The following is a 14,919-nucleotide window of genomic DNA, read 5'->3' on the forward strand; positions in this document are numbered from 1 at the left end:
TAGCAACCTAAATTTGGCTTCCAGGACCTCACGACTACATTTCCCCACATTGTTGGTACCAACATGGACCACGACAACTGAATCTACCCCAGCACTGCCTACTATGCTATCTAGATGGTGAGTAATATCTGCAATCTTTGCACCAGGCAGGCAATTTACCATGCGGTCTATACGCCCATCACAAACCCAGCTGTCTATGTGTTTAATGATTGAATCTCCCACTACCATAAGCCCCCTCTCCCTGGAGGCACATCCTCGGTATGAGAGGATATTTGCACATCTCCTGAGGAATGGGTCCCTTCTAAGGGATCATTTCCCTCTTCCTCAGAGTGATGCCCTCCTTCCTTTAGACCCTCATTCTCCATGACTACAGAGAAGCTGTCACCAAATCACTGTTAGGTCCCTGAAGGTCTCATCTATCATCCTCTCTGCCTCTCTTAGATTCTCCAGGTCAGTAACCTTGGCTTCAAGGGAACGAGCATGTTCCCTGAGAATCAGGAGCTTGTTACACCAAGCAGACATCCATGATTTCTGTCCAGCAGGCAGATAATAATGCATGTAGCACTCAGTGCAATACACTAGGAAGCCCCCACATGCCTGCTGGCATTCTACCTTCATAACTAGTTTATTATTATTGTTGTTGTTGTTATTATCATTGCTGTTACAGGGTTTGTTTACTAGAACTCTGTTACTGGGAGAAGGTAGGGAGTTTATTTAGAGCTTAGTGTTTGTTTGTTGAATTTAATTTAAAGTTACTTACTCAGAGTAGGGAAGGGAAGAGTTTACCACCCTGGCTTCCCCACCCTGCTGAGCCTAAAATGAAGCTAGCAAAGAGTGGGTCGTATTTCCATATGTGTATGGGGTTTTCCTTAAACCAAAGATGAAAACTAAGGGATAAGTTGATTTCTTAAGCTTACTTAAACTTGCTTTACTTAATGGGTTGCTCTCTAGGGTATAAGACCTGCGCCTAAACTGAAACTAGCAAGGAGTGAAACTATTTTTTTTCTGTGTATATGTTGTTGATTTTTATCTAAGTGATAAGCTGAAATCGTACACTTGGTTTATATAGAGTGCTCTTTAAAGCCCAAAACCTGAGCTTAAACTGAAGCGAGTGTACACTTTTTAATGTTTCTAAGCTGACACCTCCAATACTTAGTCCTGTACAGTGGCTCCTATCAATATAGAGCTATGAATTGTTTCCCCCTCCCTTATAGCTTGGGACTAGTTAAAATAGATAGCTGGGATTCTTTTCAACTACTCTGTAATCTTACAACAAGACCTGCAAGTTCTTGATGGATTCCTTCCCTGATATGTAGCTCTCTACTGTAAGTTTGTAAGTAGTTACTCCTCTGCGATTTAGCTCCCTTTGCTGTGGCCTTGTTTTGGCTTCAGCAGCTGTTTATGGATTTTAGATTATAAATTATTACCTCAGGTAATTAAATAGTTAGCTACTTAGTTAGTTAAGTAAGTTCACTTACCTTTCCTTGACAAGTTGCTTAACTCGCTTGTATTCTACAATATGTCACTGAGGCTCCTTGTGCTCAGAGAATAAAATGTTGTTAACGACCTCCTACTTGACCTCCCCTGCCAAACTCCCCCTGCCAAACTCCTGTTTGCCCTCCCTGTTCGCTCACTCTGATCACTTGTTCTCTGGGAGCTGGCTTCCTTTTCTAGCTTTTAGTTTAGCTGAAGTAGCTGCTCTGCTGAGTTAGGAGTCAGGAAGCAGAAAGCTAGGATTCAGGAAGCAGAAAGCTAGGATTCAGGAAGCAGAAAGCTAGGATTCAGGAAGCTAAGGCCATTGTGGCAAACAGTGATTTATTAAAAAGGAAACGGTCTCATCTGAGTTTCTAAAAGTGGCTGAGAAAGAAAAAATGTTTCAGAAACACTGCTTTATTTAACTAAAGAATGTTTTATGAGAGAAATAAAAAATCTGTCCTTCCATTTTCTAAACACAGATGTGAACACGCGCGCGTGCGCACACACACAGAGCTCTGCATCATAAGCTCTTTATCCATGATGATATTTCAGGAACACTCAAGGAAATAACATCAATGCACAGTGTGTGTGTGTGTGTGTGTCTGTGTGTGTATGAGGATGAACTGGCAACTCTATGTGGTGAGTGATATTTTCTGTGAATGCTAATTTTAGTAAGAAATGCACTCATATCAGTCTTAGGGATCATTCCTGGCATATTGCCTGTGGAAATGAGAAACATTACAAGGATATGCCCTGAAGCAAAAACATAAAATGAAATCTATAACATTCAAGTTGTCTTCATCACAAAATTTATTTTAATTGCCCTGCAATTTATTATTATGAAGTCTGATTAGTCAAGTGTTTTGATGTTCTCATAAGACGAGTTGCTGTGACTCCTAATGTTTGGTTCATGGTTATTGTGATTTAGAAGCAAATGAAAAGGCTGGATTAATTCAAACAATTGTTCATGATACATGCTGTGCCTATTATTTCACTGAGCTCCCCTCTATATCCTTGTATAACTGCGAGCATGTCTCATAAAGAAAACTTTCTGAGATTGGGCAATTGTTTTTGTTTGTAAGAACATAGGAAGTCCCTTATGCTAAGTCACACCAGTGCTCCATCTAGCTAGTTCTGTATTTTCTAAACTATGGGTAGGCAACCTGGTTTTCTCCAGGTGTTTTGGTCAACAAGTCCCAGAATTCCTTAGGATTTTGAGTTTTGTAGTCCAAACCATCTAGTGGCCATGAGGCTGCCTGCCTCTGCTCTACACTGCTTGCTCTCCAGGGCTTCAGACAGAGGTCTTTACTAGCCGTATCTAGACAATCCTCATTTTTAACCTAGGACCTTCTGCATGCAAAACATGCCCATGCCCTTTAATGTATTCCTATTAATTGCATGGCATCTTTACAACACAGCAATGGTCAATAAAGGGGACAATCCCATTCTATAATAACAAATATATAAGGATGGTAACAATTCCATCCTGCATTAAACTGGAAGGTAAATACGATTTTGTAAATTATTTCAGATCAGAACTTAGACATATATATATGAAATAGCCAGAAGGAAAAGAACAGAAAACAGATTGATTTTTCTTAACCATATAAAAATATATTCAGAAAAGCAGAAATGTACATTCTTTCTCTTTCTGCATAGAGTGAGCTGATATAAACAAAATAAATTAGAAGACCAGCTCCTTGTTCTATTACTTTTGCCCATTAAGTTTAGTTAATTGGGATGAAGCATGCATATCTTCATAAATTAAAGTGCCATAATTTTTAATCAATTCAAGTTACCAATTAATGCATTGCCCTTTTATTTAGTTTCATGAACATTTAATTATGATTGAAAAGTTCAAAAAGACTTCCGTTCTTCTTTGATTGCAAGGACTTACTCTTTCATAAAGTATTTATATAGAATGTGCCACTATATTAATGGACTAAAGCTTCCAGTTTCTGGAGCTATCCTAACAACAACAACACCTCTGCCAGCAAAGGTTTGGGATGGAGCAAAAGAGCCCCTCTGCCAGCAAAGAAAATCTGTACTGATGGAGCACCCTTTCTCCCTGGAGACCTCCGGGACACTCAAGTGTAGGAGAACCACCAGCAGTGTTTATGTGGCTGATAAGGGCCAAACAGGGTACTCCAGGATGTGTGTGTGTGTGTGTGTGTGTGTGGTGATGGTGGTGACGTCAGCCTTGGATGCATTGGTTCCAAAGTCCACTTGCTGCACTGACAGGCCCTAGATTGGGCCTCTAAGTTCTATGAGCATGGAGTTAGTGTAGGTATTTCCCCAGGGCTCGCCCAAGACATTTTGCTGCCAGAGACAAAGGACAAGATGGTACCCTCTCCCATTCCACGGACAATAGCCAACTGGAGTATCAGGCCTTAGCTAGACCAGGCTATATCCCGGGGTGAACACCAGGATCGTCCCTGTGCGTCCACATGATGCACAGGGGATCCTGGGATCAGGGAGGGATCATCCCTCCCTTGCCCCGGGATACAGCCTTACACCTTGGCCCCGCTTTTTCCGCAGTCTCAGGCTGAGCCCGAGACCGCGGAGCATGTGGCCCATTTCCATGGGTTTACCTGGCTCCGTGCAATTACTCGTGCGGAGCTGGGAGCCGCGCACGGGACGTAGCACTCCTCAGGAGCGCTGCACCCATCAGGGTTAGGGTGGGGGGAGCTGGGAAATGAAATGAAATTTAAAAAAACACTTACCTTTGCGCATGACCGTTCGTGCACTCCTCTCCCTTTAAGAAAATTTAAAAAATGGCGGGCGCAACGCCTCTTTTCCTGAGGTCGTCGTGCCTTACATGTAAATGAGGGTGAGACCTCATGTTAATCGCAATGCGAGGTCTCCCCTCCTCTCCCCCGGACTTTCAGGTAGGTCTAACTAAGAACTCAGTTGAATTTGTTTTCAACACTGGCAATGGGACAGCATCCTCCACTACAGCAGACTAGCTATTCTGAAGACAGCAGACTAGGTTAGGGGTTACAGGGAGGCCACATGGCCCACAGCATGCTACCATCTCCCAGCACCTGCTGCCTGAGGCGACCACCTCACTTTGCCTAATAATAGGGCTACATTTCCCCCACATTCATTTCAACAGGAGGAGAATTTAACACACATACCCCACAGAATCACTGGGAAACAAAACCCAATAAAGGTGTACCTCCAAACTTTAAAAAGGCAAAACTTGGGAAGCAGTAGACACACCTCCCAAAAAATCCACAACATTTTTTTGCCACTTGTGTGTACAGGTTTGCACATACAAGTGCTTGCAGTTTTATTGGCTTTGTGCTACTAACAATCCTTGGAGGACAGGTTTTCTGTGGCAGGAAGAAGGCTTCTTTCTGACACGATGGTAGTAGCTAAAGCGTTACTGTACACTATTGAATCACCATAATCTCCTAAATTTATTCCAGAGGCATCAAAGAAATTGGGCAGGGTTCAACTATTAGGCAACACAGAAGCCACCCTAGATCTTATAAGCAGCAAGCATGCCATTCCAAGGGCTGTTAGAGCTGCACAAAGACAGCAGCTTCTGGTTCTTCTGTTTCACAAGGATATGTGGCATGTAGTGTGAAATAGGTCAAGACCCTAGAGATTCTTAAGAAAACATTTTAGCTGCAGTGGCCCGAGCCTCTCTTTCTATTACTGTCTCTGAAAACTCTAGCATATTTAGCACACAAGATTATTAGTAATGGGCAGTATTCAAAGGTGGATGCTTTCCAATGCTCCTTAGGTTGCACTACCAGGAATAACTGCTAGCACTTCCTAGAGCCACCCGTAAAGTTAACTAGCCAACACTAGCATTTCCAGAACAGGACAGGTCACCGGAGCTCATAAGACCATAAGAAGAGCTGTGCTGGATCAGACCAAGGGTCCATCTAGTCCAGCACTCTGTTCACACAGTGGCCAACCAGCCATCGGCCAGGGATGAACAAGCAGGACATGGTGCAACAGCACCCCCCACCCATGTTCCCCAGCAACTGGTGCACACAGGCTTACTGCGTTCTCCCTTCCCTGAGCTCCGCTGACTTCTTCTGTTCTAGAAGTGCTAATTTCAGCTAGTTTCCAGCTGCTCTCTAGGAAGCATTAGCTTCCAGTTGTGGTGCTGGTTGCTCCTGCTAGTGCAAGAGCAGGTCTGGATACTGCCCCAAGAGTGTAACAACATTACAGATGCATTTTTAAAGTAGCTGGGAGGAAGGAAGAGAGATAACTGTTTGGGTAAGAAACCCAAATAAATAAATAAATAAATAAATAAATAAGAAATCAGATGAAAGGAACTTACTTTTGGATGGCACAGGTAAATTGGAGCGGACCACCTGTAATGAGTCTGCTTGCACACGAAGTAAATAGTTTTTCACAGTTTCATAATCCAGAGATCTTTTGACGGAGATAACACCTGTTCTGTTGTTAATGGCAAACACACCTGGAATGCAGCAAAAGCAGAAGTAGTTAGTAGCAGCAGCAGCAACAACAACAGTAACAATAACTTTCTGAAAACACTAAGAATGGCTAGGATGTTTCTGCCAAAACCATAAGGTGCAGAAAACAATAGGCATTGAATCCTACGACCTTTCTCCTCCCAATACTCTGCCTGGCATTAAGCAGAACTCCTCACTTTCTAAGGGTTCTTATGGGGGGGGGGGAACTCTCTAAAAATTCAAGAACTGGTAATAATGACCATCAAGGGAAACTGTAAGCAATAAACCTGACTATAAAAAACTCTATAGCAGAATATGTGGTGCTTAAATATTGATGCCCTATAGTTCTCTATTAATGCAAATATTCTAGAAGGCAATTGACACCTTTTTTCAAAGGGTCAAACTAGATGAGCTGTTGGAGAACTGTGATCTGATATCCCTGCTTTTAAAATTACTTTGAAGAGCAGCTGTTTGGTGCTTGGGGGAAGTGGGGGAGGAAAGGAGGAAGGAATCCTTGGAGTTGTACCTTCTTTGCAATGTAAATTGCTCCCCCAGCTGCTATCAGGCCCCATTAAGTAAAAATATATATATGGATACACATTGTTTTGCTTAACAGAGTAAATAGCAGCTATGGGACAAGGCTGATTTACATTGAGAAAACAGCACAGGAGAAAGGTTAATGCCTCCTTTCTCCATCATTGCAGTCTTGATACAATTTGAGATTCCACACAACTGCTTTTAAAAGAAAGTTAAAGAAATGGGAGAACTGGTCATGGATTTCTAACACTTTGTCTAGGGTGGCTTTAAAATCCACAAAATCCGGGATTCCATTTTAAAGAGAAATAAATAGCCTTCCGGCCACAAAGTAATGAGGCTCATGCTATTTTGGTGCTATAATTACAAGATGCTTTTGCTTTGTCCTTGTTATTTACCTTGGAAACTGTGTATTCTAAAGTAGTGCTGAATACATGGGTACACTTATATTAGTGTACACTTATATTAGTGTACCATGGTATTTACATGGTACACTTATATTAGTTTTATACCACTTTAACTCTAGTGGCTTCCCTCAAAGCCTCCTGGGGACTGTAGTTTATTGAGGGTATGAGGATCCTCTGTAAGCCATCTCTGACATGCTTTACAGAACCACAGTTTCCAAGGATCCCTGGGGAAGATTTATTTTTTAAAAAAAAATCCTCAATGCAAGCAGAAAATACAGTGAGGTTAGTACTGCAAAGAACTCGTACTAGAAGTTCAGTCCTTTGCAAATGGAGGTGTCAAATTCATTTTGTTTCTTTTGGGAGCCTTTTTTTCTCCCTCTCATTTAAAAGTATTTATCCATATGCCATAGAGGCATGCTTGAGACAGTATCACTTACCGTCTTCATTTCCTGAAACAATGGAATAGACAATAGTCTGATTCAAGGCAGCAGCAGTTACAACAACAACATGAGTTCCTTTGGGTGCACCTTCACTCACAGGAGGGGGCCTGCAGAATTGAACAAAAGAGATGGTTATTTCTCATAGTCACATTCTCATTACTCTGCAGATTTACTCAGCATATACATTTTCTTCTCTGTGAGACTAAGGAAGAAACTGGAAGTTACGTTCTCCTTAAGCCACATAATTCCAGTGCATGGCTGGCAGGAAATAAGGGTGTTTTCTACCCACCACTTTACCTAGGTTTCTGCTTCCAGATTCTTTGTGGGATTAAGATTGGATTCATTTCACATTTTTCCAGGCTTTTTCTGTCTCTGCCTTTCTATATATTCCATTATACAACCATTACGTGGTGCTGTGGCATAGTGGAAATGTGCAACTACACTATGGTTTCATTTTGCCATTTGCAGGTAATACCATACTTTCCTTGAACAACAACAACAACAACAAAGACACAGAAATAGTTTCAACGAATGGGGGAGGCCCTGAAGGATGAAGACATCATGTAAAGCACCTGCAAACTACTATGAGTGAGGAATCATAAGCACACATACATGCCTTTTGTTAGAAAGGCTCATGGAAAAATTAAGCACGCCAAAGAAAGCAACAACATTGGCTTGATTCAAACATCAGGTGTTGGATCCTGGTTTACATTGGATCAGCTGAACTGATGGAAGCGGATTCCGCCAGCCCCTCCTCTCCACAGCAACCCCTGAAAACGCTACATAGAGTCAAAGGACTGTGATGAATGGAGTGAGCTGTGGCATATGGGGGGAGTATTCCCTGAAATTGGGTGGAAGGACCTTCTGCAAGCAGAGCCTTCCTTTCACGGAAGGTGCCTTCCTCTTGCAGAAGGCAGATCCTGGATCCACTTATAGATCAATGACATGTTTACTACCTAAATTTGGTGCTGCATTGGCAGGGCTCCAAGCAAAGATGTAACCATTTGAATCCATTTCCCACTTTGGTTCACCTGACTGTGTGGAAATGGGATTCAAATATCTCACAGCTACATGAACACCCCAGCCTTGTAGTGGAGAGGTTTTTATTGGTGGCAACAGTATCACCGATCCAGTGATTCAATCAAGCCTAAGATGAATTCTGTCCTCTGGAGTAAAAGAGTTCTGCACAAAAAGGAATCTGGATCTTACTGATCAAAGACTCAACTGTACTAGGAAAAACAACAAGTTAGCACAACACTCTGCTGGGGGAAAAAAATAGTTGCTCTCTTTTCCTTTGCTGAACAAAAATGCCCATCCACTACAGAAGCACACTCAAATATTCCTAGAAGTATCTGACAGGACGTTTCTGTTGTCAAGAAGTAGTCATAAATAAATGTGCTTGATAATAAAGTGCTATTTCTTGAACTTCTGAACACAGACAGTCCTTCGTCAGTTGGATCAGTCTGAAAGGATACAGAAATGCCGAACTTGACTTACCTTTCTCCACCATTTTGCAGAACACTGCAGGCCCTGAGGCTTATGTGAATCGTTTTGAGTCAGGTCAAATCACAGTCTTTATCCTTCTGTAAATGTCTGTGGCAAGCATGCAAGGATTACTCCATTGCTCCCATTTGACATATCTTAGGGCTCTAATTCCTGTGGCTGCAGCTTACCTCCCTGTGAACTAGCACTTTGACCTCAGTTGCCCTCTATGTCACTGATGCCCTTTCTGACCACTGGGTATGGGCAGTGAGGTTCTAAATCTCTTTCAGCCTGGTTCCTAACACTTCAAAAACTCAGGAAAAGTATTTAGCACTTTCTTTTCACATATATGTAGGGCAATCACAGATACCGAGAGAAGGGGGTCTATACCAATGCCCACACCCACAATGTCACATCCTCAACTGGCTTCACTCACTTGCCAACCACCTGTTGCTGTGGGTGTCTGCAAATGTTCAGAAAAGCACCTGCTCATGCCAAAATACACATTTGTGGGCGCCACAATTGGTCTGTTCAGAAGACACCTAAACCCATGGCTTTAACCACGGTGGTTAAGCCAGAAAACCGGGCTGTGTCCAAAAGATACCTTAAACCACGACTTTAACCATGGTGAATAAGGCTTTTTGCTTTATTCACTGTAGTTAAAGCCGTGGTTTAAGGTGACTTCTGAACCACGGTGGTTAAGCCAGAAAGCCATGTTGAAAAGGCACCTTAAACTATGGCTTTAACCACAGCAAATGAGGCTTTTTGCTTTATTCACCTTGGTTAAAACTGTGGTTTAAGGTGTCTTTTGAATACAGCCCGGCTTTCTGGCTTAACCACCATGGTTAAAGCCATGGTTTAAGGTGTCTTCTGAATGGGGTCACTGAAAATGTGGGCAACAAGGGGGGATGCAACATAAGATGCTGGACCACCAGCATGGCCCTACTCCCCTTCAAGAAAGTCCCTGCTGCATCTGACCAAAGGCCTCTCCATTCCAGCATCTTTTCCCCCACAATGGAGAACCAAATACTCCCTGGGAAGCCTACAAGCAGGAGCTTAAGGTGATAGCTAGCGATGGGCAAATCAGCCAGTTTCGTTTTCTCCTGGTTTGAATTTTTAAAAGGAGAGCCGGTCAGCCGGGCTGCAGGGAAAAGGCAGCTGTCCTGGTACTGCTGTCAGCAATGCTGGGAGAGTGATCTCAGTTGGGGTCAGTAAGGTGGGGGAAGAGGCTCTGTCCTTCAGAGATTCTGATGCAGCTGGTACAGCTGTTTTCATGCTACTAAGGATGATGGGTAAACAGCAATCCAATGTCACTGGAAGCTTTAGCCTCTCTTGCCTCGGAGATCTTGGTGTTGCCAAGATTGCAGTTCCCCTGCTGCTAATAGGGGAGGGGAAACAGCAGTTGGGGGCAGTGGGGATGGGAGGGACTTTAACCTATCCACCATCAGGGTCTCTATTAATCCATCACCATTAGTGGGGGGGTGGTGGTGGTGGTAACAGCTGCATCAGGATGCCCTTCTAATAGCAGTGGCAGGTCTGTAGCCCCTCCTAATTTATTTATTTTTAACCAACAAATAATATTGTGTGTGGTGGTTTTTTGTTTGGTTTTTACAATTTTGTCTTTAAAATGTCTGCAAGCCAGATGAACTGCCTTCCCCCTCCTTTTTAGGCTGGCTACAGGCCTGAGCAGTGGGGAAAGTTATTTTGGTTCAGATTACTGGTGGGTGGGAGATCAAAGCCTCTCTAACCCCAAGCTATCCCAATGCAGTAGGCAGGGAGGGAAGGTTTAAATCTCCCCATCTCTGTGCGTTGAGATGTCAGGGTTGCGGGAAGAGTTTGTTTGTGTGTGTGTGTCTTCGTGCACTCGCACGTGCGCACATATGTCCACGCACGTATGCACCTCCTGGCTCGCCACCCAGCACCCCACGTGGCCTGCAGGGCCAAAAAGGTTGCCCACCTCTGGTGTAGTCTCTACATACAAGGCATGGGGAGTGCAGATAAAGTTCTAAATCACAAGGAAGAGGAGGCTCTTAGTTGGGAACAGTTGCCCCCTACACCTAGAGGGTGATGAGAAGGGCAACTGGGTGGGTGGGTGCTGAGAGCTAATGATGCTCATTCCTGCTTCCCCTCCTTGAATGCAGACCCTATGTGCTTTTAGAATGCCTGAAGAAGGGTTTAGTTATCAATGATTATACAATATACTATTTGGAAATGCAGAACCATACAATTTATTTGTGACTGATCATCCATGTACAAGCATTTTAGCTGGTGCTGGGTTGGTCTTCTTTCAGTTTCAAGAATCTTAAATCTGATACTTGCAACTGCAGGATGATGGGGTTTAGGACTTTCAGTATAATTGGAATTTCACTGGTTGATGTGATTTGTAGAGTGTATATATATATATATATATATTAAAGTCAGTACATTATTCCTGTAATTATAAGCAATGCATAGTTGAAATGTTTTCTTTTTAGGAAGGAGCAAATTCTAGCTTGCTGTTTTCAGGTCCTGTAGGCTGGACTCCTTCCATGGCTGCCCTTCTCAATTGAAGTGTTTGAAAAATGCAAAATCTTGTTGGGTGTTTAAAAACCCCCTTTTTTTCCTAACCTGCTTTTAGCACTTTCTTTTTTTAGAAACATCCCCGTAACTCCCATTCTGACGTTGCAGAATAGTATGGATTGAGAAATCAATATCAATTATGAAGCTGCTTTTGAGTTCAATGCGGCAGAAGTTGAAGGAAGTGCATAGCGAAACACCCAAATTCATGTTCTTTGTAACCTTATAGTAATTGTGCCTTATTGATTTCACTTCCTTGAGTTAACTAATGCAATCAGGTTCAAAGAACAATACATCAGTTCAATGAAAACTATTGTTGGTCCCGTAAGAAACTTTTGTTGAAACACGCGTAAGTAAATTTGTTAAAATGATAAAGGACTCACCAACTAATCTGTGGCTGTTTGTCCTGTATATTTTAGCTCAAATGCCCTTCTTATTTTAACTTAAAGCTCTCACTGCCAGTAAGCCTGCAGGGAGGCATTTCAGCCTTTTTGAATGGGAGAAAACACACTTGTAAAAGCCTGAAAACCACCAAATGATCAGGGAAAGGTGCTTGGCCTTTTGGGAGCCCCACAGCACCAGACTGAGACCCAAGGTGGGAGGATTTGGCCCACAGGCCTCAGGTTCACCACCTCTGGGATCTCCTCGTGTACAAATAAGGTTCCACGTGTACAAAATGGCAGTGAAACTACTGGCTTCACCCCTTAGTTTCTGCAACTCCTTGGCCCCACATTTCAATATCCACATATTGAGCATGGACATGTGCATAGGTGACGCCTACGCATGTAGGCCTCTACACATACAGAGTTCCATGCAAGCTGGAATCCTGCATGATCAGCATTCTGAGTTAGACCCACTATTGCCCATTCTGACTAGCTCAGGAGAGGGTGTTGCTTAGTCCTGATACCAGAGGAACACAATATGGTGCCCATAAGCACCAATGGGCCCCAGACACCTTGCTTGGTGCTTACTGAGTCACCATAATCCATCCAGTTTTTATTCATTTATTTCATTTTTTAAAATGCTTCATAAAAATGTGTCTGGTCATTTTACAATGGCCTGGTTCAGACAAAATGCTAAACCATACTGCTTAACCACAACATGGTTAAAGGAATGCATTAAGGTTAATACATTCCCTTAACCATTTTGTGATTAAGCAGCCTGGTTTAGTGTGTTGTCTGAACCAGGCCAATAATATTTTATTGGCAGGTGGGTTTGCTTCAAAGCCAAGTGGGAACTTCCAGTTGCTGCCATCTTAATTTGCCCTGAATGCCTCTGCTCAGGTTTCTTGGCCTGCTCAAGTTACTTGTTTGTCAGGTTACTTGTGACTTGCAATCCCCACCCATGCCAGCCATTTTATGGTTGTGCCCATGACAGTTTTCCAATTTTCCAAATGTGCTCACAGGCTCAAAAGATTATTTTACCTGATTTAACAGGAGATATTGATCCAGGGAACTTGAGTATGCAAAACATGAACTCTACCATTAAGTCATAAATAAGCTATCATTTTAACCTTGAGCCAGAGGCCCAGATTCAATATGTTAACCACTGTCCCACTCTACCTGCTATTTTATAATATACCCCAAGGAAGCTAATTAGGGATAGGCAGATTTTTCCTTTTCTAATCCACAATTAATTTGAGTCTCTATGCTACTTTGAAACATAATTACTTCCTGTACTCTAAGATGGTACTGGTTATAGAATACAGACTTGGCCTGCACACCCTGGTCAATGTTATCAATTCATATCTGGGTGTGTGTTTTTAAGTCCTGGTCTATTTTATCAAAACATTGACCCTGTTCAGATGACATGCTAAGCCAGTGATTAAGCATTTTGAGTTAAATGTTATAGTGCCGTGTGTCGTGTGAACCATTCTTGAACATGGTGGCTATATAGCCAAAGTTTAAACTTGCTCACTAACCACTTGCTGCAAAAGGGTTAGGAGCCTAACCATGGCTTAGCATGTTGTCTGAACAGGGTCAATACAGAATTTGTTTTCAAATATAAGACTGCTGGGTCATTGTGTTGGGAAGGGAATGGTAGTCCCTGACTGTAAGAAACAAATTCCTCAACTCATCTTCTTAGCTACCCACATCAAACCAGCTCTGCCATTTCTAAGCCCCATTGAGTCACTTTTACAGTAATGAGGGCTAGCTTGCTATGAATATATAGGGGTGTCTCACATCACATCCTATGCTGCAGTCAGCAGTAAATATCCCCACACACCTTGTTTCCTTGTAAAATCACCAATATTTTTATGACAATGACCCTGTTCAGACAACACACTAAGCCAACATGGTTAAGTATTTTGAGCTAAACATTATGGCTTAGTGTGTCATATGAACCATGACTTAGCATGTTGTGTGAACCATTCCTAACCATGGTGGCTACTTAACCACAGTTTATGTGGTTTATTAACCATTTGCCGCAAACAATTTAGGGGCCTAACCATGGCTTAGCATTTTGTCTGAACAGGTCCATTTTTGTCACCCCACCTCAGCCCCAAATGTAGAATGTGGACATTAGGACGGGCCCTTCTAGAAGAGTTGTTCATTTTAATCTGCTAATATTTGTAAAATGCTTTCCACATTCATTTTAACACACCATGAAACAAATCCTCTATTGAAATAAATTAAACATTAATAACCCCCCTCCCTATAGATAGTTCTGAAGAAAAAGTTAAATTAAATTTATCTGCAAAACAGATATACTATACAGTTTGCAAGCTGTAAGAATCCAAACAGCATTTCTGGATAAGAAATCTTTGAATGCTGGAAGACCACTGAGTGCGTGGGACCATGGGAAAAGAGAAACCTGTGCATGCTTGTAGCTTGCTTTCTTTGTACCTACTGACACATAAGAATGCAGTTTTGGGCACATCACCACAAATTTAATTTCCCTTCCCGCTGTTGCCAACACATGTTAAAAGCTGAAACTGGCATGTGGCACTGGAGGCAAATGATGTGCTGGTCATCACTGCTACGCCACAATGGTAACAAAAGAAACGGCCCCAGTACTAAATCTATGCTCTACTATGTCCCAGAGCATGAACTAATTCTGCTGCAAAGTTTAGCTTATTTTAATTTATAATATTTGATATTTGCATATCTTTGTGCTTACGTGGGCCATGCCACCTCAATAAAACATCCACTGCTTTCACAAGCCCAATTTAAATTGCAGGTGTCCCCCTCCCATGCTTCATACTTTAGAAAAAATATTTCTAAAGTATGTTCAGTAGAACTGTGTGTCTTTCCCTGCGCCCCCTCCTCACACTTCTCATATTGGTTCACGAAGTTTTGACCTTTTCAGTGGTATTTACCTCTAAAGAAGATGACAAGGGAGTTTAGGTTTTATTACAATGAACCACTGACATGGCCTATTATCCTTAAGATAAATGTCAACCTTCATTCTGATGGACTTAATGTCACGAGGTGCAATGCATCCTTGTGTAATCCTTGCAATGATTCAAAATGAAAGCAAGAAGTTGAGTCTATTCTTAAAGTGTTTTTGGTCAGGGATTCTTCAGAATCTAAAGAATGGGAAGACATACTGCACTCTTTAAATAACTCTTCAACAGTCAAGTTACAA

At 42.3% G+C, this 14,919-nt stretch overlaps 1 protein-coding gene across 1 annotated transcript in view; it reads right to left on the minus strand.

The window, feature by feature from the left end:
- Positions 1-14,919, minus strand: part of PCDH15 (protocadherin related 15) — a 451,284-nt gene that overhangs the window by 91,454 nt on the left and 344,911 nt on the right. The window contains exons 25-26 of the mRNA XM_063132951.1: positions 7,291-7,400; positions 5,777-5,917 (exon numbers count right to left, since the gene is read on the minus strand). Coding sequence (XP_062989021.1) covers positions 5,777-5,917; positions 7,291-7,400 — 251 coding nt within the window. The remainder of the gene's footprint in view (positions 1-5,776; positions 5,918-7,290; positions 7,401-14,919) is intronic.

Source organism: Elgaria multicarinata, chromosome 8 (assembly GCF_023053635.1).
Source record: "Elgaria multicarinata webbii isolate HBS135686 ecotype San Diego chromosome 8, rElgMul1.1.pri, whole genome shotgun sequence".
In the NCBI taxonomy this organism is placed as follows: Eukaryota; Metazoa; Chordata; class Lepidosauria; order Squamata; family Anguidae; genus Elgaria; species Elgaria multicarinata.